We start from the raw sequence: 22,269 nt of genomic DNA on the forward strand, positions 1-22,269 counted from the left end.
ATGTTTATTGCTTTCTTCTCAATTTCCCAATTTTTAGAGGTAAAAAAATAATGGATGTGCAGAAAATGATTCCTCATGGTACATAGTGGTATGCAACATAATTCTTCCATCTTATAAAACCTAATGCAGTGATGTGTCAAGGCTATTGTTTTGAAATGTCAATGAGAAACCTTGAACTCTGACTTAACCTACACAAGAACACAGCACTCTAGAAATATGAAAATAGGATAACATTAATGATGTGATGCTAAAGCTCAAAAACAAAACCAGCCAAAGGAATACATTAATATCTTTGCAAAGGAAAGTTGCCAACAATTATTATGCTAGTAAGTGATTATACAGTAATGGAAATTGCTCACCAAAGTGCTCTTAGCCATTACATTTTACATCTGTAAAGATGGATTAAGATATACAGAGATTGAGTGCTTTGTGTGGATGAATGAAATCTGTAAAGCCCAGCCATCTTAAATTCTAGGGCTGGAAATATTAGAATGAATGATCATATCCAGATCAAAAGGTAAGCAGATCTATTATCAGTTCAGTCTGGATTTTAGAGGTAAAGACTCAAAAAAGTTTAGTGAATTGTGAATTATTGTCTCATAGTTTATTTTGCTCAACTACTATGATAGAAAATAATATGGAATTATTTCTTAAAGGAACAGTTTAGTGTAAAAATATAAATTTTTCTAAGAAAAAACATGGCAATAAAATAATGGGCATCATAGACAGGCAGGTAGTATTCCTACCTCTACCCAAAAAAATGGTTCCTCCACCTACTTTTTAATTTATTCATATTCATTCACTAAAGTGACCAGTAAATGCTACCTGCTGATTAGTCGCAATAGGTGATGAGACTAGTAGCAAAATTTCCACCTCTTAGTACATCTCCCCAATGTCTTTCTGTCAATTCCAGCTTAATGTTGCCCATCACAATCAGGTCGAACATTGTGTGTCACATACTAGGGGACAAGGTTTAGCATTTGTTAGTGTACTTTATGCAAGTGAACATAAGGTTCACACTGACAGGCACATAAGCTTACACTCGTTTCAATTATGCATAAAATACCAGAAAAATCATTAAGCATTCATATGTGTGTGTAACTACATAGGAAGCAGACCCTGTGGTTGCATTGGGGCCCCGGAGTGTCAAGGGCCCAGTAAGGCCCTAATTATTGAGCAATTTTAATATATCTTGGTAGAATAGGTCAACTTGTCAATGTTTTTGGGGCCTTGAAATTTAATTTGCTGTGGGGCCCAGTAACATCTATTTACACCACTGGCCGTCACTTCGGCCAGGAGTGTATGTCAACATAATACTCTAGCCATTCTAGAAGGGAAGCTCACCTCAAGACAGAGTATGCTTAATGACTGCAGCAAACTTCATTCCTATAAGTTGTATCTGTCCTAGTACAGTGATATCCAAATTCTTTGGTACCGAAGGCTGGAATTTTTCTGGCCTACGTGCTGGAGGGCTGATAATGGAAACCACTTTTGAACACTCCCTGTTTTTAAACCACATCCACTTTAAACCACACCCATGTTATCACAAGAAATTTTAAGACCATGTCCACATTAATGGTGGTAGCACAGCAAAAAAACCAAATGGTTGAGACTCACTGCAGGGATATCACTTATCACTCATATGTGAAAAAAATGTCATATTAAAACATACCCTTAAATCCATATGCCTCCTCCTCCACTGAGGATAACACTGCATCCCCAGCACATGATCAAACAACTTAGGGGCCCCTTACAACAATTGTCAAATGCTAAAAAAAAACCCAGATCAAACCCTACCAGGCTCATGTCCCACAGGTAGCGTATGGCACACACAGGGAGCATAGGGCAGGCAGAGTATGGCACACACAGGGAGCATAGGGAAGGCAGAGTATGGCACACACAGAGAGCATAGGGTAGCCAGAGTATGGCACACACAGGGAAGGCAGAGTATGACACACACCGGCAGCATAGGACAAGCAGAGTATGGCAAACACAGGGAGAATAGGGCAGGCAGAGGATGGCACACACAGGGAGCATAGGGCAGGGAGAGTATGGCACACACAGGGAGCCATAGGGCAGGCAGAGTGTAGCACACATGGGGACCATAGTGCAGACAGAGTATGGCACACACAGGGAGCATAGGGCAGACTAATTATGTCACACACGAAGCATAGAACAGGCAGAGTATGGCACACACAGGGAGCATAGGGAAGGCAGAATACAGGATAAAGGGAACAGTTCATACTGTACTACATACAGTGACACAATGCTGCTGCCTCTCTAATAGTCTGAGATGTGAACATTTGCACAATATAGGCACTTTCAGTCTGGGTCTGAGGTGTGAACAGTACAGGGCTTTAGGGGTGTGAACAATAGAAGTGTTACAGGTGTGAACAATGCAGAGTGGATTACAGGTATTTCAGGTGTAAACAATGCAGGGGCCAGTTAATCTCAGTACTGATAACTTTTAAAGTTTACTCAAGGTAAATAGTCACAGCAGGCAGACTTTCATGGGGGGGCGCACAAGTGGAGTCATGGCCCGTGGGCCGCCAGTTGGACAGCACTGTCTTCCAAAACCCTTCTTTAGAGCAAGAGTCATTAAAAATAGCACACTAGGTGCTTCTGCATCTATTTAAAGTCATACTCCTCCCGGTGACACCAGGAGGGAAAAAAGCAGGAACTTAACCATCCAGGGAGTCCATTGCAAACTGGATCAAACAGTGTATTCACCTTGCCTATGCTTCACAATCCAGCACAATACCTCTAACATTCTTTCAGGGCTTTGGCTGCGTACTGGGCCTTCCAGTCCAGAAGACATCTGCAGGGCAGTAGTGTGGTCATCTTTTCACACTTCCATCAAATATTACAAATTTTATGTGTTTAGTAGACAGCCCACTTCTTTTGGCAAGGCTGTTTTGCATCTGCTTCGGGTTCATTCTTGTGTATATCACATTGTGCCCACTGCCACGTGAAAGGAACACGAAAAGTTAAAATCATACTTACTGAGATTTCTTCTTCATTACTGGGTTTCCAGTGTGTATTTTGATATTTAGTGCCTAGAAGCAGGCATGGGATTTACCTGGGAAGAAGACTGGGATTTTTTAAGGGGCTGCCTCCTACCTGGTGGACAATCTAGGTCGGAGCACTTGAATGAAGGCACTGCTGAGATTTAAATTCAGGATCTCCTGTTTACAAGACAGGCACTTTAACCATCAAGACACAGTGCCCCTATACTGCAGCCAATTGTTTCTTATAAAATTAAAGGGGTTGTTCACCTTTAAATTAACTTTTAGTATGATGTAGAGAGTGATATTCTGATGCAAATTGCAATTGGTTTTCATTTTTTATTATTTTCAGTTTAAATTATTCAGCTCTTTATTTAGCAGCTCTCCAGTTTGCAATTTCAGCAATCTGGCTGCTACGGTCCAAATTACCCTAGCAACCATGCACCGATTTGAATAAGAGACAGGAATATAAACTAGAGAGAAAAGGCGAGTAATAAGAAGTAGCAATAACAATACATTTGTAGCCTTACAGGCCATTTGTTTTTAGATGGGGTCCATGAGCCCCATTTGAAAGCTGGTAAGGGTTAAAGGGTCAAAAGGAAAAGGCAAAACATAACTTTACTAAAAAGTAAAATATATAAATACTGAAGACCAATTGCAAAACTGCTAAGAATTGGACATTCTATAACATACTGAAAGTTATCTCAAAGGTGAGTCTTGCTGTATACAAAAAGATCCCCCCCCCGTGTAAAGCTTTATAATACCTCAGTGTTTATCAATAAACCAATTTTACATGCAAAAAATCTTACCTCCTCTCTATCAGGCTTCCCCCCCCCTCCAGCGTAAAGCTTCAGTTGGATAGAAGCACTTTTGCACCACTTGGTGACAAACAGAAGGTTAGCAGGTAGTAGTATTTGCAAATGTTGACATTATCATCTAAAAGGGGATCTATGGTCAAAATCTATAATCTTTCCTAGGCTTTGGGGAATGATTATAATGCTATTTGTAATTGCAATGCATTTTACCGGTTTTGATGCTCTAATAGCAGTTACCTCGCCTGTCAATGTATTCCCCCACATTCAGTTCACTTTGTACAGCGGCTTCTGCTCGCTTCTGCCTGACCCGACCCCACCTACCAAAAAAAACATTAGGCGGTTATTTTTAAAGATGCCAGGTCAATGTGTGCACGCGCCTCACTACCAGCCCTATGTTTGCAAGTCCTAGCAATCCAGCGAGCGCAAGGAGATCGAGCTGGAGAACACCTACTGTTTTTTTTTTGGTGGGTGGGTGGGTTAGGCAGAAGAGATGGCCGCCCACCGTGAAGGTTTTCTGTACAAGTGAACTGAGCGGATTGTGGGGGAATACATTGAAAGGCAAGGTAACGGCTATTAGAGCATCAAAACTGGTAAAAAAAATACAAATAGCATTATAATCATTCCCCAAAGCCTAGGGAAGAATATATATTTTGACCATAGATCCCCTTTAAAGCAGTGGGCCCAAAAAGCCAGTGACCAGTCCCTAGACAGGTACTTCTTACTATGCTTTGTAACCGTACACATGCCTAGAATTCAATCACTCTGTATTCAAGTAGGGTTGGATTTGACTTTCATTCGTGCTCAGCATTTGGACAGAACATTGAGTGATCCTTTCAGATCATGGTGGGTCTGTCCACATGCCTTTCACTAGTCATCTGACTGGCTTTCTCAATTCAGAATGGCTTGTACAAAAATCTTTCTGTGGTTATATACCCTGGAATCTTGCTCCAATCAGCATAATCTGTTTAGTATAACCAGCATGGTCTCAGAGACCTCATGGAGGCAAGGTTTTGGCTGTATTTGCATGATTGGATCTATGAGATGTTGTTAAGCCGCCCAGGGAGAGGTGCCCAAACAGCATTGTTTATGGCAGACAATAGATATTAACCCCCCCCTCTATTTAAACTTGTTTTTTTTTTAGTTTTTACAAATATGGCTTCTTTGACCCTCTTCGGATTCATTGCCCCTCCCTGTCCAGAATGTGAACATGACAATCTTCAAACATGTGTCCTTTTTCCTTTAGATGTAGGTACACTGACCAGAGTCCTGACCAGAGGAGCTGGCTCTTCTGTGCTGTGCCATACATTAGCATAACTGTTAGAGCACTCCTCCCTGCACTGCATACATGATGTTACTCCTCTTATCCTTTGGTATTGGGTCTTTTGGATGAACCAGTTGCTGCCTCAGTCTGTAGCTGGTTTAAAGCAGATCGGGATGCAGTGTTTATTAAAGATCGGACACCCCAGAAATATATGGGAGGACCAAGTTAACGCATTGGTAAGGAACCTGGTCTGGAAGTCTTACAGGGTTCAGTGACTAATTTTTAATAATCTCTGTAAAACACTGCATAATATGTTGGCATTACAAATATAAAGATAATAATATTTGATTACACTACTTTCCCAGTCCTGTTTGTCATGCTGACATATAGTTTTCTGTGTCCCATTTTCCTGCTGTCATGCCTTTGCATTTGTGCTTGTCACTTTGCATATTTGCTGCCCTCTGTAATCTGTCCTCGGCCACCTGTTCATGTTCTTCTCTCATGCGAGTGGTAAAATCACTCTCCTTTTCTTTTTGTGCGATAATACATCTGACTTGCTTCCTGTTACTGCCTTTATTTTCTGTTGTGACAAAAACCTTGTTACTTTAGTGATTTTGTTTATCTTCTGTTGTCATGCGACTGTCTCTGATTCTTATCAGTCTCTTTAGTTTGTATTGCATCTGTCAATTTCATTTATGTCAAGCTGTGACAGTCTGCACTCTATTCGTTCAGTACAGGAACTGTCTCTGGCCATGTCTCCTGCTGTCTTTCGCTCAAGGCCCTTTTTTTTGCTGTCATAGCAACCTTTTCGTGCGTGACCATTCACAATATGTAGGTTCACCTCAGATTCTTAGAAGCAGAGGATTCTTAGAAGTAGAGGACTATGAGTGGTTGCTCAATTAAAAAAAACTGTCAGAAATGAAAAAAAAGCTATTTTTGTTCTGGTGTACTGAAACTAACTAAACTGAAATAAGGGGCAGATTTATCAAAATGTCAGATTCAAGCTCACTTAGTATTTGGAATATGAACAACCCCTTTAAATTTGAGTTAATCTCAGTCCCACTCAGTTTTCATTTGTTTGTATTCTTGATGTTACAACCAAAAGGTTGAATTGGACAGACGTGTCTTTCTTCAACCTAAATTACCTTGTGCCATGTTACCATTTTACTTTCAATTCCTTTCCTGTTCCAGAATCCCTATCTTAAGATCAGGGCTGTACACAAACCTACATTAGCAATCTCCATTAGGACCTTTCCTCAAATCTATTCCCCATTATGCTCCACAGAGGCCTTTTTATGCTCTTCCCCTGCCCCATCCATCTAGGACAGTCGTTCCCAAGCTGCCCCATCCTGGGGGCCTAGTTGCTGGGGTCCTGGCATAAACACCACTTTAGGTAAAATATTTAAAGAATTACAATGTTCTCTTCTAATACTCCTAAAATTAAATTTTGGGTGAAATTTGTACTGCTATCATCATAGATATTTTTGGAATTATGACTACAGGCAATGTTTTCATACACCATGGCCCTCATTTATCATTACCTTGCCTTAAGTACAGGAGCACTAAGGGGCACAAAATCATTGGTGCTCTATAACATTGTACTTGGGCCATAGACTCCAAACTGGAGAGCTAATGGTTAAATAATTAAAGTACATAAATGAATATAAAATAAACTGTAGTTGCAAGCTGAGAATACAGCCGGATAAATGGCTGAATAGGAAAATATATGGGTACAAGTACCTTTTAGACTTTTTGCCTACTATTAATTCAAGATCATTATTTGTCTTTGTTATTTCTAGACAGGCCAAACTCCATGTTTGGTCCTTGGAAATTAGATAATTAGTTTACCAGCACACAAAAAAATGGTCCATTATGCAAGGGAGGTTATGTATGCTCTGGTAATCTAATTACCCATCTCACAAGGACTGAACATTTAGGGGCACATTTATCAAGGGTCGAATTTCGAGGGTTAATAAACCCTCAAATTCAACCCTCGAATTTAAATCCTTTGAATTCGAATATCGAATTCGAAGGATTTAGCACAAATGCTTCAATCGAACGAACAAAGTAAAAATCGAACGATTCGAAGGATTTTAAGCGATCGATCGAAGGATTTTTATTCGATCAAAAAAATGTTAGAAAAGTGCTGGGGAAGGTCCCCATAGGCTAACATTGAACCTCGGTAGGTTTAAAGTGGCAAAGTATGAAGTCGAAGTATTTTTTAAAGAGACAGTACTTCGACTATCGAATGGTCGAATAGTCGAACGATTTTTACTTCGAATCATTCGAATCATTCGATTTGATCGAATTCGATCGAATTTGACCCATTCGATGATCGAAGTACCCAAAAAAATACTTCGAAATTCGAATTTTTTATCATTCGAATCCTTCACTTGAGCTTAGTAAATGTGCCCCTAAGTATCTTCAGATTTTCTGTTTGCCCCGTTTAGTTGTTTATCTATACGTTTTATATATTATGTATATATTTTTGTGCTTAAAAGAATTATTCAGTGTATAAAATAAAAATAAAAGCTGGGTAAATATAAATATAAATGTTTCCAATATAGTTAGTTTTCCAAAAATGTTTAAGGGCTGGAATGACTGGACACCAGAACACTACTTCCCAGGGCTGGAACTAGGGGTAGGCAGAAGAGGCACGTGCCTAGGGCACAAAGGTAGAGGGGCGCCAGGCATGTACCTCTTCCGACGCCGTCCCCTAGTTCCAGAAGCAGTGGCAGCAGTTTTTTCTTCTTCTGCCTGCTTACCTATACATACAGTATCTGATTCCTCTGTGTATGGGGAGTGCAGGCGCGCTTGCGTGTCCTCGGTGCATGCAAACTTGCGCATCGCGTCCTCTGCACATGCGCAAACGGTGGGGGGGCGGTGTAGTCGCCGGGTTGCCTTGGGCACCCAGCCGACTTGGCTCGCCACTGCTACTTCCTGATGTGAGGAGGGAGGCACACGGGTCATAACTGTTTGTTTTTGAATCTGAGCTGCATGCTAAGGATCAATTGCAAACTCAATGAACAGTTATGTCCCATGTGCCCCCCCCCCCTTAAAGTCACTGACTACTGAGCTAAAAAGCAGGAATTAGTGTTCTGGTTATTATGTTAGACATCCACTCACTTCAGCCTTTATAGATTATATTTTTTGCTAACTAACTAGAAACATTAAAAACATGTTTTATTTTGCACAGCCTATTTACCCAGTTTTTATTGTTACACTGAACTGTTCCGTTAAAACATTAGCAAAAGTATGTTGAGCACAAGTACTATTCATGTTGAAAGTCCTTGTGGAAAAAAGTATGTTGGCAAAACAATCTAACCAGTGAAATGCCAAATTAGAGTACAGCATGTACAGTAAAGTACAGCATGTGAAGTAGAATCACATAAGAAATTAAATCTCTGCACAATAAATCTAGAAGAGCCAAAATACTGCTTAAAATATGATCCTATTGTGAAGATAATATGTAAAATCCATTGTTTACAGGGGTGCTGTTTAAGGCTCCCCCGGGGGCAAGAGATATAAGATACTTGTCTAAGCATCTAGCAGAGGTATGAATTTTCCCTGCAAGTTTTTTAATGTGGAAGTGTTAGTGACAATTGAGTTACTGAACTACAACTCCCCATTTTAATCACTGTTATTGCAATAGTCAAATAGATTGAAAAATTGTTTAATCAGAAATACTTCTTGTGTGATTAAAATATGATAGGAAAAAGCAGGTTAAGTACAAGCATTATTCACTGATGTCATGTTGCTCCTTTAAGCAAGATATATATATATATATATATATATATATATATATGCCATTTTACATATTTTACATTGAGCCACCATTTTGTAATGTTCTGTCTGCTCACTTAATGAATACACAAGGCAGGAAGAAAAGTGAAGGATATAGCTAACGTGAAGAAGTGTGGTAATAAAAGACTATGCACTTTCCATACATTGGCTTATAACCTAGCATTTACACATACCCTTGGTTTCTGTATACTAGACAGAGGAACAGAATGTAGTACTTGAAATGACCTTGATTCACTATGGTATTTAATAGATAAATATATTTTTCATGAAAAAATGTTGACAGTGCAGTGTGTTTACAGTGATTACATATGGGCTATCTTATGTGCTTATTATATGTTGGTGGGTTTATTTTCCCTTCAAAGTGTGTGTTGTTGATTTCAACAACACACACTTTGAAGGGAAAATAAACCAACCAACCAACATATAATAATACACATATAAGAATATAATATAATTTCCTGAATGGTGATGGGGGTATTGAATTTTTTTTAAAGGGCTATGGGTTTTACCCCCTTGATATTCCGGCAAAAGTTGTTACTAACAGAAGTTTTAGCTTTGCAAAAGTCTCCATTGTTCTACTGTATGGTCTCAACTATATGGGAGTATACACTTAAAGGAACAGTAACACCAAAAATCTAAAGTGTCTATGTTGCCTATGGTGGTAAAACTGCTGTGTTTGCTTCAGAAACTCTTCTATAGTTTATATAAACATGCTGCTGAGTAGCCATGGGGGCAGCTATTCAAAGCTGAAAAAGGAGAAAAGGTACAGGATAGACAGCAGATAACAGATACGCATTGTAGTATACAATGGTATTCTGATATAACAGCACTTATCTACCGTGTATCCTGTGCTTGAATGGCTGCCTCCATGGCTACACAGCAGCTTCATTATATAAACCTGAAGCAAAGACACCAGTTGTACCAGTGCAGGACAATAGTATATTATATTCCCATTTTAAAAAAAAAACAAAAAAAAAAAAACACTTTCATTTCTTGATGTTACTGTTCCTTTAAAGGTCTCCTATAGGCTGAAAATACTTTTGCAAAGAGCAATTATTGTTGGTGACCTGTAAACTGATACCATGAAGTTTGGTCTGTTTTTCTTTTAAAATGTTTGTATGCCTATATTTCTTAGTGTCTGTGTTTGTTTAATCATTTCCTCATCTTTTTCCATGTTGAAATTATAGATCTTGGAACCTCTCCTGAAAGCAAAGGGAATCAATTACTTCAGCATTGAACAATGTGAAGGAGGGGTTGAATGACTAAGGACGATGGCTAAATGGTTCTTGTAAGTCAGAGTAAGACCATCAAGGTTACCCCTCAGTCCCTGGAATCTTGTATGTCTGTGTAAAATAAAATAAATAAATATTTATTGTGGCAGTTCAGGTTATGCGCCTTCTTTACATAAGTCCAATTGAATAACTTTACGTCAAAAGGGGGTATTTTTGCTGTTTAACAGAGACACAAGAGTCCAAATATGCATAATGGGACCCACCACAGTATTCATGGCTGTTGGAAAGCAGTTGAAAAATATTACCACTGTGAGCAAGAATGAGGACAATTACCTGCATGACACTATACTGTATATATAAATAATGTAAAATACATCCTAAATGCAAGCTTCCAGCTATTTTTTAGCAATGGTGATCACTCTTCCAAATAGTGCATTAAAATGTGCTGTATCTCATACTATAAACCTTTATCTCATTTTTGTACATTTGAGTGTGATGTCTCTAGGATGTAACCCATACCTCCCAACAAGAATAGAAAAAAGGACAAAAAGATTTGCTGTGCAAAGTGTTGCCATTTTTTTTGACAATGCCCATTTAAAGCCACTCCCCCTAAATACACATTTCTGGGAATTTTAGGGTCAGACTTTATGTGTTATTACAGTTTTGTTAATAAAGGTGAATTGCCCTTTAAGTTGCAAGTCACAGTTTCTCCAAGAGACCTGCTTATCTTAAATTGTTACAATTGTTTCTTTGCTTATCTTAAATTGTTACATTACAATAGTATTCAAGTGTACCTGCCACATATTCTGGGTTCTCTGCCAAAAGCCAATTAAGTTTGAAACTTTGTATCGTTTTCTGGCTTTTCAGTGCAGAAGATCAAAGAGAAAGTTGGGACATTTCAGTAAGAATCCCAGACTGCAGGTTCAGCTGTCAAAATCGGGACTGTCCCTTGAAAAATGGGACAGTTGGGTGGTATGTGTAACCAGAACTCAACATGCAGTTTATGTCAGAATGCAATCACAGGCAAACTCCTTTGAATATGTTTACAGCCTGTATAAAAGACATACAATTATTTATTATTATTTATTATATCACATTTATTTGACTGCTAAAAGGTCCATAAGAAAAAATACTATACTTAGGATCTGTGTTCAAGCTGAATCTGCCCTTAATACCCTCAGCTATTATACAGAAAAGGAGTAAGTCCTGAGGCCAAAGGAATACATGGTACAACAGATCAGACATGTCAAAAAAGGTGGAACAATATAGATAAACAGTGTAGCCTTGCAGTCTTGAGTACATGATTTGGGTGGGGATGAATATTTTCTTCTGCTATAAACATGGCAGTCTCCCTGCAATTAAATATTCTTCTGAGTTCCTCCGTGTCAGTACAAACAGGCAGTATTGCTCTTCCAAGACTAGGAAGTAGGACCTACAAGGCCAACCAAAATGAATCATGGCCTATAAGACCACCTGACTTCCTCACCACCACTGTTATATGTAGTTCTACTGGACAGGGATGTAGGACCTTTGGCTGGTCTCTGTAACGGTGACTGCTGTCAGCACTGGTGTGAACTGGCTGCAGGGCAACAGGCTAGAGTATGCCAAATCTTATTTTTTAATTAGATTTTTTTAGTCTTATCAACAGCACTAGTAGTAGATGTACTGTAGATGCATCCAAGTTGCGGTCAGTTTTCTGATGTGGTTCTCCTGGTGGTTTCTAGGGTGTTTTCATTTCTGAGATGGCCGATGCCATCACTCTGGTTATGTCCTACGGGACCTTCTTGTTTAAACAGTTGCTGGATTTTGGTTCTTCCCCCACTGGGCCTTTATGTCCCGTAGCCATATTGCAGTTGGCGAGGGAACCCTTTAAGCAGGAAATAGCTATTCGTGCTTTATACTAGTTTTTTTATCATGTGCATGTCTCTGTAATTAAGTGGTTGTTTATTGTAGTCAGTCATGGTAGTCAGACCATGTCAGAGGGCATGTCATTCATGTCTTGTGCCTTTAGTTTTCTTTTTCAGGGGCTATACATTATATCAGCTTTCCTGTTGCATGCTGGCCTTGTTAATCAGCGCCTCGTTAGCATCTGTTTGGTAAATGCTTTTATGTTGTTTATTCTCACCCCTTGTTTGTTTTTTGGGACATGACTTGGTAGCAGGGGGCACCTGCCTTGAGGCAAGCCCCTGCTTGATAGATCAAATTTATACAGACATGGAGGGACACAGTAAAAAATGAAAATTTCACCTTATACATTAAACACATATACATTTCCAATGTGGTACACCCAAGGATCCTGCAATGATATACTATGCACAGAGCAGCTCCTGCCATGAGGCAAGGTGAGAACCTTAAATTCACATTCACAACAGGCGGCAGCAGCCCCAGGACCGCCCCTGACTGTGCAGCAGTGTAGTAGCTCTGAGTAACCATTTTTATAATGTATATACCATGATGTGCTAAATTTACTATTTATTTATTGATCTAAGGAAAATGGCAGGTGCCTTTCCACCCATAATAATAAAGGTATATTTTTTCAATATGGAATATGAAAAAGTAAATTTAACTTTCTGTATAAGAGTGCCCTCCGTACTTTAGATTTTGTCAAAGGTTTATAAACAGATACCTGGGGATTAGAAAAATCTGCTGCCTTGTCAAGCCCAAATAATTACTTCATGGTAATGAAACACAATCGCAGACACTTCCCAAGATGGTGACCCCCTGTGATAATCTTGAAGTCCTGCATCATTGGTGCTATTTAGAAGCTGAAACTTTAGGCTGGTGCAATAAGGTCATTATATAAAAGATGGCATTTTTAGCCATATTCATTGTTAGGATTTTTAGGGTTAAGTTCTCCTTTTACCCATTCCTTTCATGTTGCCTGGGATGGACACTCTCAGTAGCAGTGCTTAACCCACTCTTCCTTTCTTTGGTTTCATCCAATCCATTTAAAATGTCAGAATGCTTATATCTTAGAGCACTTAATTTAGGACACATTAGACAGACTGTAGAATGTTATAATTCCCTGAAAGTAAAATAAAATGTATATTGTCATAATCCAAGTGACACGATAGACAACAACTTTGCAGAAAATCAGGAAATGATAGTACTACATCTGGGTCAGCTATTTACCTACTAAAAAAAGTACTTTTGCAGGGAGTAATATCATGCAGTAAGAGTAATGCCCATGTTCTCTGTTTAAATGTCAAGGGGGTATATTACGAGGGTTGCCTTCACAAATATCATGCCCAAACTCTTTCCATTTCTCAGTCAGGGCACATGACTATAACTAGGACCCTAAGAGGACCCCTACCTGTCTCACCAATGATTGCTTTATATATTAAAGGGATACTGTCATGGGAAAAACATTATTTTTCAAAATGAATCAGTTAATAGTGCTGCTCCAGCAGAATTCTGCACTGAAATCCATTTCTCAAAAGAGCAAACAGATTTTTTTATATTCAATTTTGAAATCTGACATGGGGCTAGACATTTTGTCAATTTCCCAGCTGCCCCTGGTCATGTGACTTGTGCTCTGATAAACTTCAATCACTCTTTACTGCTGTACTGCAAGTTGGAGTGATATCACCCCCTCCCTTTTTCCCCCCAGCAGCCTAACAACAGAACAATGGGAAGGTAACCAGATAACAGCTCCCTAACACAAGATAACAGCTGCCTGGTAGATCTAAGAACAACACTAAGTAGTAAAAACCCATGTCCCACTGAGACACATTCAGTTACATTGAGAAGGAAAAACAGCAGCCTGCCAGAAAGCATTTCTCTTCTAAAGTGCAGGCACAAGTCACATGACTGGGGGCAGCTGGGAAATTGACAAAATGTCTAGCCCCATGTCAGATTTCAAAATTGGATATAAAAAAATCTGTTTGCTCTTTTGAGAAATGGATTTCAGTGCAGAATTCTGCTGGAGCAGCACTATTAACTGATGTGTTTTGAAAAGAACATGTTTTTCGATGACAGGATCCCTTTAAATTAACTTAGTCACCATTGACCTAAAACTTACAGCAGGAGGCAGCAGAATCAGATTGCCCTCAATTAGGTGTGTACAGCCTGCAGTGTCATCTGCTAATGCTAATGTCAGAACCCACAAACAGACAAAGAACAGACACTGCAAATTGTAAATTAACAACACAGGTTAGCTATCCCGCCTTCCTCCAAAAATGTTCAACCTGTCATCCTGTCATTGTTATTCACTTTTAAAGACAATGCTTATCATAAGCTTGAGAGTTGAGAACTAAACCTTTTAATCTTTTATACTAACCTATTAATTATAATATCTTAAATTGCTATTTTTGACGGAAACCGAGCAGCATTTTAGTAGGAATAAAAAATGCCTGTGTGTTCTGTTTTCAAGTGTTATGGTAATCTAGGCCAGCCTCTTTTTTTCAGACTGTAGCATTTCCTTTTGCGTAATTCACTAGCACTTGCAAGGTCTAGCTCTTATTGCTACAGCTGCACTCTCCTTCGAGAAAAACCCTCACAGTGCATGATGGGGGTTGTAGTTTCTCTGTATATACTGTACATACTGTATCTCAAGATATAACATTCAAAATACAGATCTCATATCTCTGTTTGTCAACAACTACCAGCACCCTGGTGTACATAGTGAGAAAAGGAACTTTCATACCTAATACTCCTTCTAAATACATGAGTGATGAAAGATTACAAGCAGAATGTACAGCATCTAATCGACTGCATCTATATTTATTACCAGTGAGCGATGGGCTAGGATAAATACCTGTCCAATGGTCAAATTTTTTTTATTTTATATATATATATATATATATATATATATATATATATATATATATATATATATATATTTATACTGTTATATATATGTGTGTGTATATATATATATATATATATCAATCATTCTCTCTATTGAGTTATTAGAATGTATTATGAGCATTTGATATTCACAGTGCTGAGTATTAAAATGTGTACATACAGTGTAAAAAGGCCAGCCATACTTATAAATAAATAATGATAATGACACCTAATGGGCTCTGCATCCTCCCGGTGAAACGTCTCCCATAGTCCTCTGCTTCCAAGAACGTGAGGAGCTCATGAATATTCAGAATGGTCACATGATCATGTTGCTATGACACAAGGACCCAAAAATACATTCGTTAAAAAACTGAACAGCAACAAAGGACCTTGAGAGACAGCAGGACACAGAGACACGGCCAGAGACAGTTCTTGTTCTGAGAGAACAGAGTGCAGACTGCTATATAACAGCTTGACATAAATGAAGTGATATGGACAGATTAATACAAAATATAGCAAGTAAAATGAACCAGAGGCAGTCTTATGACAGCAGAAGATAAACATAGTGACAAAGGAAACCAATTCTTTGTCATAACAGAATATAGAGACTAACAAGTAAGGCAAATGGCAGAAACAGAACAGCAGTGAGATTTAACTGCTCTCATGATGGGAAACAGGTGGTCAGAAAGGAGGGAGCAAAATTATGGTGACAAATGAAGAGGCAGCAGGAGAAGGGGAGAGACCCAGACAACTGTGTGACAGCAGGACAAACAGAGCCTGGCAAGACCCAGCAAAATCCAAAATGGACAGACTCAAATGGATAACAGTAGTTGTGCTTGATATACCTGTGCATTTAATGATGCATCCAGTTGCAACAGGCATGGGTAGCTATATTTGTACAGCACATGCTAAATGCATGTAAACCACTACGGGGCAGATTTATCAAGGGTCGAAGTGAAAATTCGAAATTAAAAAAATTCGAATTACGAGCTATTTTTGTGTACTTCGACTATCAAATAGGCCAAAATTCAATTAAAATTTGAAAGAAATCGAAATTTATCATGTAATGTCTCTTTAAAACTTTGACTTCGACCATTCGCCGTCTAAAACCTGCCAAATTGCTTTTTTTTGCCTATGGGAGACCTTCTGGAGTCATTTGGTGGACTTTGAAAAATTAAAGCTTTTTGGGGCAAATACTTTGTTTCGAATTCGATCGAATGCGCTAAAACTTCGATTCGAACGATTCAAATACAGCCTATTCACCCGAAGTTACAAACTTCATTTTTTTTAATAAATTTCAATTGTTTTTTTTTTATTCGAATTTCGAAGTTATGGGCGTTCAAAAAAATCCCATTACTTCGAAATTCGATAAATCTCCCCCTACATGCTACAAATGAGAAAAATCAAACTTAGTTATTAAAAAATAGGCTGAATTATTATAACCATACTAACATTGTACTGTTCTTATTTTTTTTTTTTTTATTAATAACAAGTATTTATGAAAAAAAAATCCACATATTCCTAGAAAAAAATACAGTAGTATTTATACAGGAAGCTTATTTTGGAGAAATAGGCAAACTTTAGCATGAAATCAACTTCAAAAACTACAACTCCCAGAAACTCCCATGGTAGCTGAGCTGGAAAAATCCTGTAGTTCCTTTACCAAATGAAGGATCACGGGTTATTTGTGCTTTATTTGTTGCTTTAATGGCATTGAGATCTAGTCACTGTTTTACCTTAAAAGAATAGCTACTCACACACCCACATTTAAATAGATTATTTATCCATTAAATAGAAAGTGAAATAATGACATTGCCCAGTGATGACATTATCCACATTAGTACCCATGTACAAACAAAGGTCTTATTTTAATTGTGAGTGTCCTTTGTGGAAATTCTACCACACCTTTCTGCTAAATATATTATTTATGTTCTTATTGATACAGATGCAGAATCCCTTGTGTTTTAGCCTTGCCCAGACTAAAAATGGATATGTGTGTATGTGAGCGTAAATCTGAGTGATTATAGGACCCTGTTCCTGCTGGTTCCATCACTGCAGTGCTGTGCAATAGATGCTGGGGGGCTGAGCTGCCGCTCCACTCTCCTGCTCTCTGGCTTGCAGGTGTATGGGGATGAAGGAGAAAAGCTGACCGCAAATTCTTAACCATTCTGGAAGGGTCTTGTGTTATCATCTTGGAGAAAAAGGTAGTAAGTATAAACCTTTATATTTTGGTATATAAACAGGATCTAAAAATAATAGAAATGCAGGTGTTTAACAAGAGGATTTAAATAGCAGCCAGTGTGGTATATACATTTGGAGGCATTTATAAAGGAGTTATGGAGGCAGCATTAATACTGTATACACACATGTATTTGTATTTTAAAGATACATTTTCACATGTAGTAAATCTAAATCTGCTAGACTGAGATGCAATGTACAGCAGCCATTCACTTCAAAAAGATGGGTTGTTTCTTAGTCTCAGCAGGGTATGTAAAAAGGGCCTTCCCCATACTAAGTTTAACCCTTTATACCTTTTTCATGTAGGTTGTGTGCATCTGGTGACCAACACTGGACAGCCTGTATGACACAAATGCTCTTCTGTACAGCACTAAGCACCTAGAAACTGTACCATACACTGCCTCCCTGGATACAGATTGGGAGTGCCTTTACCAACTGTACTGATACTCGGACATCTAGAGGAGTGTCCTTCTGTATGCAGAAGAAGATGTAAGGAATGACAGAAAAGAATAATGATTTCAGGTTTCTGAATGGCGTTTGCAGAATAAAAACAGAAAGAATGTTCAGTTACCCACAGAAACATAGTGTTGGCAGGAATGGTCTACACAACAGAGAAATGCTCTGTAGGATATTATAATACTCTTCAAAAAGGAACAACACCCTTTAGGAAAGAATACCTAAAGGGAGAACACTCTGACTGGGCAATACTGTCTCTGATATAGAAATGATGCTTTGTAGGCCAGACAAACCCCTTGCTGCAGACCATTGCAGAAGACATAGCTGTTTGTGACAAATATTCGTCCGAAATGTGACCTTTTTCTGGGACAATATCCCCTTTCTCTCCCCTTCATCCTTTTGACCTCTAGACCATCCTATTATTCTGTCTATTTTGAACCAAAGTAACCCTTTTCTACTCCATTAACATTTTTCTTGTCTCTCCATTTTCCCTCTTTTGTTAAATTCTCTCATTTACATTGTTTGCAGTTCATTCAGATTTTCCATTGTTCACTATCCCCAATGCCTGTCCTTTTTATTCTCCTGTAATTCTTTCAGAACCCTGCTTTCTTTTTTATGTATGATGGGTGATGGTCCTGTAAGCAGAAGGGTGATGGTGACCTTTAATCCAAATCATCCCCATGGATACCTCCCTTCCCTCTCACACTTGGAACCTTTCCTTCAATTCTTCAGGGGCCACATCTCCCACAAACCCCCAGTATGGGACCCTCTTTCTCATGCTTCTCATGGACCTTCTAGCAGTCGCTGGAAATGTGGCAGTCATGGGGGTCATCATGAAAACTCCATCCCTCAGGAAGTTTGTTCTGGTCTTCCACTTATGTGTGGTGGATCTTCTGGCTGCCCTAACCCTAATGCCTTTGGCCATGTTGTCAGGGGGTGGGAGCACCTATCTATATGAAGGCCAAGGTTTAGGGCAGATGGCTTGCCGTGCCTACCTCTTCTTGAGTGTTTGTCTGACCAGCACAGGTATCTTGTCTATTTCTGCTATCAACATAGAAAGATACTACTATGTGGTACATCCAATGAGATACCAAGTCAAAATGACAATGGGATTGGTCAGCTGGGTTCTGGCTGGGGTTTGGGTCAAGGCCCTTCTGACTTCACTTGTGCCGGTACTGGGCTGGAACCCCCCAGCCTCTGGACACTGCAGTCTGCAGGGAGGGGGCAACAGTGTCTTCCGTGCAGGATTTCTTCTGTTCTACTCTTCATTCTATTTTCTTTTGCCTCTTACCATCATCATTGTTGTATACTGCAGCATGTTCAAGGTGGCACGGGTTGCTGCCCTTCATCATGGGCCTCTTCCTACTTGGATGGACACATCTCCTCAGCGGCGACGTTCAGAATCCCTCAGCAGTCGTTCCACCATGGTGACTGGTTCAGGTGGTACTCGTGGGACACCACAGCAGCGTCTGCCAGGTGGGGGAGGAGGAGGAAAAGCTGCAGCTGTCTTGGCTGCAGTAGGAGGTCAGTTTTTGCTATGTTGGTTGCCCTATTTTGGCTTCCACCTGTATGCTGCACTGCGCTCTCCTCCTCCACCACCTGGATCACGTGCAGAGTGGGTTGTCACCTGGATGGGATTCCTTTGCTTTGCATCAAACCCTATTTTCTATGGATGTCTCAACAGGCAAATTCGTTTGGAACTGGGAAGGTGTGTAGGCTGCTTTTTTAAAAGAGGAGGTGCTGGAGAAGATGAGCTAAGACTGCCCAGCAGGGAAGGCTCCATTGAGGAAAACTTCTTGCAGTTCCTACAAGGGACTGGTTGCCCACCAGAACCTAGAGCCCCCACCCACAACATTCCTAAAGGGGGACATGCGGCTGTGGACTTTAGAATTCCAGGTCAGATAGCAGAAGAAACATCAGAGTTCTTAGAGCAACCTTGGGATGTGACAGCTGTGAACAGAAATTGTATCAGTACTAGCCCATCTCCGAAAACATAAACCATTGCACCTCTTCCCAACTGCTCATGACAATCTTCTGGACAAATGTGTGGAATAATGCAGACCCCCTTCCAATTTTAAGTGTCCTTCCTAAGTTTAAAGGGCACACAAACAAATTATCTGCAACTTGTATTGGCTATTAATACTCTCCAACTATACAGATTATTGCATATTGCATAGAAGCAGTATTTCTGTCACTTGTCAGTCCCATGGGGCTGAATCAATAACTTTTTTTAATATCAGAGCATGTCATTTAAATATTGTTGAGTTAAACAAGGCAATCTGTGGGTTAATTTAAAGGCAATCTATCATAGGACTTTAAATGAGTTTAAATGTACCTTTACATGTTTGTTAATGTCATACAGTGAAGCATTATAGTAGACATTGCCAACTGTATGTGAATTTATGGAGGGATAAAAGGCTAGTTTACATATGTGGCTTCTTGTAATGCTATTTTGTTACTATAGTAAGGTGCTACAGATATGCTACATTAGTGTTTTAGTTCAGTGACTGAATGGAAACAGGATTTTGGATATCTATCCTACTGACTGGTTATTTGAACTGCCATGTGGCATTCAAAGTGCCATTCAAGGGAACCCTTCATTTGCATGAACCAGCAATCATAGAATTAATATATATATATATATATATATATATATATATATATATATATATATATATATATATATATATATATATACGCTATAGGTATATAGTATATATATAGTAGGTAAACTACTGTTTAAGTGATTCAAGCTGCATAGTTGGTGTAATTTAGTGTGATTTAATGTATTATTTTGTTGTAACACGGTTGCCTATGTAAACTAGCTCTTTCACCTACAAGTAAATCCCTGCCTGCAGAGCTACAGACCATCCCTCAGGAAAGTTTCACCTTAATCTTTAGGTCAGTGTGGCAGATAGATAAAACTTTGATTATGCCACTTGCTCTGTGGGATATTCAGAAATGTTTTTGATAAACACAGAGGCACTTATATAAATAACAAGAGTATTACCTAGCTCATTACTGTATAACATTAATGTCACCTCTATATAAAAGCTTGTTTGGTACAATAACAGCTTATAAACAAAAAAACAAAAATTAAAACAACTAAAACAAACTAAATAAAAATTAAACTATACATAGTAAAGTTTAACCGTAAGTGGATTGTACCATTTTATAATGATAGATTTCCTTTAACACCCCCATATAACTGGTTTCCTTTTCATGCTGCTTTTTAACCTCTATTAGTGCAGTCACAACATGGACATCATCCATCCATATAAATTCCTTGAATATATGATGGTAGAGACAAGTGATCTCCACAAACCTATGATCCCTGTTGCAGCCATAATTAATGCAAAAGTATCACCAAATAAGACTAATAAAATTTGACACATATAGATTTTTTCTTTAATGTAATTGCTTCTTGTGTCTAAAAATTAGAGGACTTTGTCTCGCTATTTTTTTATCACTGTTAATTTTCTTACAGTAAGAAGCTACAGTAAAAATATCCTAGAAAATATCTTAAAAATGTTATGGTAAAATCCATACAATGCAACGTGCATGTAATGTTGCAGTGCTATATAACCAATAAACATGCAAGTTCACGGTTTTCTGGTAGGCAATTTCTTATAATTAGGTATGCGCGAATTTTTTCACCTTGTTTCGCCAAAAAAATGACTCCCATAGACTTGTGTGGTGTTAATGGGCGTCGGTGACATTTCGCAGGCGGCAAATTTTTGGCGAAGCGAAACAGGTCAAATTCGCCCATCTCTACTTATAATACACAAGGCAACAGAAAAAGGGTAGCCATACAAGCACAGCTTTGGTCTATTGTCCAGCCATCTCTAACAACCTATTTTTGACAGAATGTTTAGTAGATGGTTTGTCCACAATGAAATATTGGCCAATACGTTGACACATGGTGGGATTGCAGCTCTATAGGTTTGAATGTAGAATTCTGGAACATTTATAAAGACACTTGCAGCCCCATGCCTCTTGTCCCTATCTATATATACACAACATAGTTATATAAATATGCACACACATAAAATGGAAGAATCAGCTGCTTTATTTTCTATTTCTTGTTTTCAAGTCTAACTAGAAACATGAAACTGTTTATGCACAGGAGGCCTAAGGACATCATGTTAATAAAATAAATGGCATCTGAGTGGAACAGGATGGCCAGGAGGAATTGCAGTCATTTGAATCTTCATTTGACCTTGCAGTTCATATCAGATTGCAAAAGAATGTATTGTTATGGCTGTTTCAAGTTTGGTATGATCAGTCAGGTCACCTTCATGTAATTCACCCAAATCAGACATAAGGTGCTTCTGTGCACCTTGTCTGAAGGAATTTAATGCAGATCATTTATTGATTTTAAACAACAATTCATTATGGTATGTCTTGTTGTTAAACCAAGAGCACTGTTATGTTATATCACATAATTACATTTTTCTTATACTAGGAAGCTGTATGGAATACTCCATTCTTATTTAAGGTCCACTAACAGCAGAGGAGGATCACACATTTCAAAATAACTTCCAAAATGACAACTGGGGCAGATTTATCAAGGGTTGAAGTTCTAAGTTGAAAATACTTCGAAGTTCGACCATCGAATTGAATTACTTCGACTTTGAATATCGAAGTCGAAGTTTTTTTTCATCTAATAT

General features: G+C 38.7%; 1 protein-coding gene across 2 annotated transcripts; it reads left to right on the forward strand.

Annotated features, from left to right (window-relative positions):
- The first annotated feature begins 16,402 nt into the window (after positions 1 to 16,402).
- Positions 16,403 to 19,857, forward strand: gpr61.S (G protein-coupled receptor 61 S homeolog). 2 transcript variants are annotated; one of them, XM_041583864.1, is made up of 2 exons: positions 16,403 to 17,112; positions 17,450 to 19,857. In XM_041583864.1, exon 2 carries the CDS (start codon positions 18,280 to 18,282, stop codon positions 19,594 to 19,596), a length of 1,317 nt encoding a protein of 438 aa, XP_041439798.1. In that variant the 5' UTR covers positions 16,403 to 17,112; positions 17,450 to 18,279; the 3' UTR covers positions 19,597 to 19,857. The 2 variants fall into 2 exon arrangements, with proteins under 2 accessions (XP_041439798.1, XP_018104827.1); XM_018249338.2 differs by having other exon boundaries at positions 16,403 to 17,109.
- Positions 19,858 to 22,269: the final 2,412 nt, after the last annotated feature.

This window comes from Xenopus laevis, chromosome 2S (genome assembly GCF_017654675.1).
Source record: "Xenopus laevis strain J_2021 chromosome 2S, Xenopus_laevis_v10.1, whole genome shotgun sequence".
NCBI classification, from domain to species: Eukaryota; Metazoa; Chordata; class Amphibia; order Anura; family Pipidae; genus Xenopus; species Xenopus laevis.